Here is a 1,907-nt window from a genome sequence, read left to right as displayed (position 1 = left end):
ACAGATTGAAAAATTGAAGAGTCTCAGAGTAGTGCAATAATATTAAAAGAGCTAACATTCACATCATAGTGATTCCAGAAGAAAGGGAGAAAGACTGTAGGGTGAAAAAATATTTGAAGAAATAATAGCAAAAATCTATAAAACTTGGTTGAAAACATCAACCTACAAATTAAAGTTCAGAGAATCCTAAGTAGAGAAGATCCAAAGAACCCAAACATATTTTAAACATTAAAAAAAAAAAAACCTTGAAATAGCCAGAAAGAAATAAAACACTACTTGTAGGAGAACAATGATTCAAATGAGTCCAGATAAATCATGAAAAACCATGCAGGTGAGGGCATCCCGGGTGGCTCAGTGGTTTAGCGCTGCCTTCAGCCCAGGGCGTGATCCTGGACCTGGGATTGAGTCCCACGTCAGGCTCCCTGCATGGAGCCTGCTTCTCCCTCTGCCTGTGTCTCTGCCTTTCTCTCTCTCTTTGTGTTTCTCATGAATAAATAAATAAAAATCTTTTTTTAAAAAAACCATGCAGGTGAAAAGAAAATGGCACAATATTTTTCTAGGGCTGAAAGAAATGTCAACTCAAAATTCTATACTCATCGAAAATATTCCTTAGGAATGAAAGTGAAATAAACATACTCCCAGATGAAAGAAAACTAAGATAATCTGTGGCCAACAGACTTGCTTTAAAAGACTCACTGAAGGAAGTTCTTCAGACAGAAATGAAATAATGAAAAAAAAATCAGAAAATCAGAAACAAAGAGAGCCCAATGGAAAGACAAACATTTCGTTTCAAATGATACTGTATTCTGCTCCACTCAAGATTTCAAAATCCAGCTTTGTGGTAGAAAGCAGTAAATTGTCATCTTGTCCAATATTGTTCTTAATGTGTGTGGAGGCAATATTTAAGAAAATTATGAAAAGGGAAGTGGGCTTTTTTTTTGGCTTTAGGCTCAGAGGAGGCAAAGGTGCTACTGTCTTTGGTTGTCCCGAATCCGGGTTCATCCGACACCAGCTGCCTCCACCATGCCGCTTAAGTTCGACCCCAACGAGATCAAAGTTGTGTACCTGAGATGCACTGGTGGCGAGGTTGGTGCCACGTCTGCCCTGGCCCTGAAGATCAGCCCGCTGGGTCTATCTCCAAAAAAGGTTGGTGATGACATCGCCAAGGCAACCAGTGATTGGAAGGGTCTAAGGATTACAGTGAAACTGACCATTCAAAACAGACAGGCCCAGATTGAAGTGGTACCTTCTGCCTCTGCCCTGATTATCAAAGCCCTCAAGGAACCACCAAGAGACAGAAAGAAGCAGAAAAACATTAAGCACAGTGGAAATAACACTTTTGATGAGATTGTCAATATTGCCCAACAGATGCAACACCAATCTTTAGCCAGAGAACTCTCTGGAACCATCAAAGAGATCCTGGGGACTGGCCAGTCTGTGGGCTGCAATGTTGATGGCTGTCACCCTCATGACATCATAGATGACATCAATAGTGGTGCAGTGGAATGCCCAGCGAGTTAACTACAAAGGAAAATATTTCAATAAAAGATCATTTGACAACCATAAAAAAAAAGAAAGAAAGAAAAGTGAGGTGGGTAGAAGTACATAAGTGGTGCTAACTTTCTACATTCCATTCAAGTGGTAAAATATTGATACTAGGGAACTATAATATATCAAGATGGATTTTAAATTTCTAGACTGCACACACATACATACACACACATCTCACACACTATACAAAAATAAATACTCAAGGGATCCCTGAGTGGCGCAGCGGTTTGGCGCCTCCCTTTGGCCCAGGGCGCGATCCTGGAGACCCGGGATCGAATCCCATGTCGGGCTCCTGGTGCATAGAGCCTGCTTCTCCCTCTGCCTATGTCTCTGCCTCTCTCTGTGTGTGTGTGACT

General features: G+C 41.3%; 1 protein-coding gene across 1 annotated transcript; it reads left to right on the top strand.

The window, feature by feature from the left end:
- The first annotated feature begins 1,000 nt into the window (after positions 1 to 1,000).
- On the top strand, positions 1,001 to 1,586 carry LOC140622161 (large ribosomal subunit protein uL11-like). Its single transcript, XM_072807799.1, has one exon. The coding sequence runs from the start codon at positions 1,024 to 1,026 to the stop codon at positions 1,519 to 1,521; it is 498 nt and encodes a 165-aa protein (XP_072663900.1). The 5' UTR covers positions 1,001 to 1,023; the 3' UTR covers positions 1,522 to 1,586.
- Positions 1,587 to 1,907: the final 321 nt, after the last annotated feature.

Source organism: Canis lupus, chromosome 1 (assembly GCF_048164855.1).
Source record: "Canis lupus baileyi chromosome 1, mCanLup2.hap1, whole genome shotgun sequence".
Taxonomy (NCBI): Eukaryota; Metazoa; Chordata; class Mammalia; order Carnivora; family Canidae; genus Canis; species Canis lupus.
Note: the sequence above shows the minus strand (reverse complement) of the source record. Positions and strands in the feature narration are given on the sequence as shown.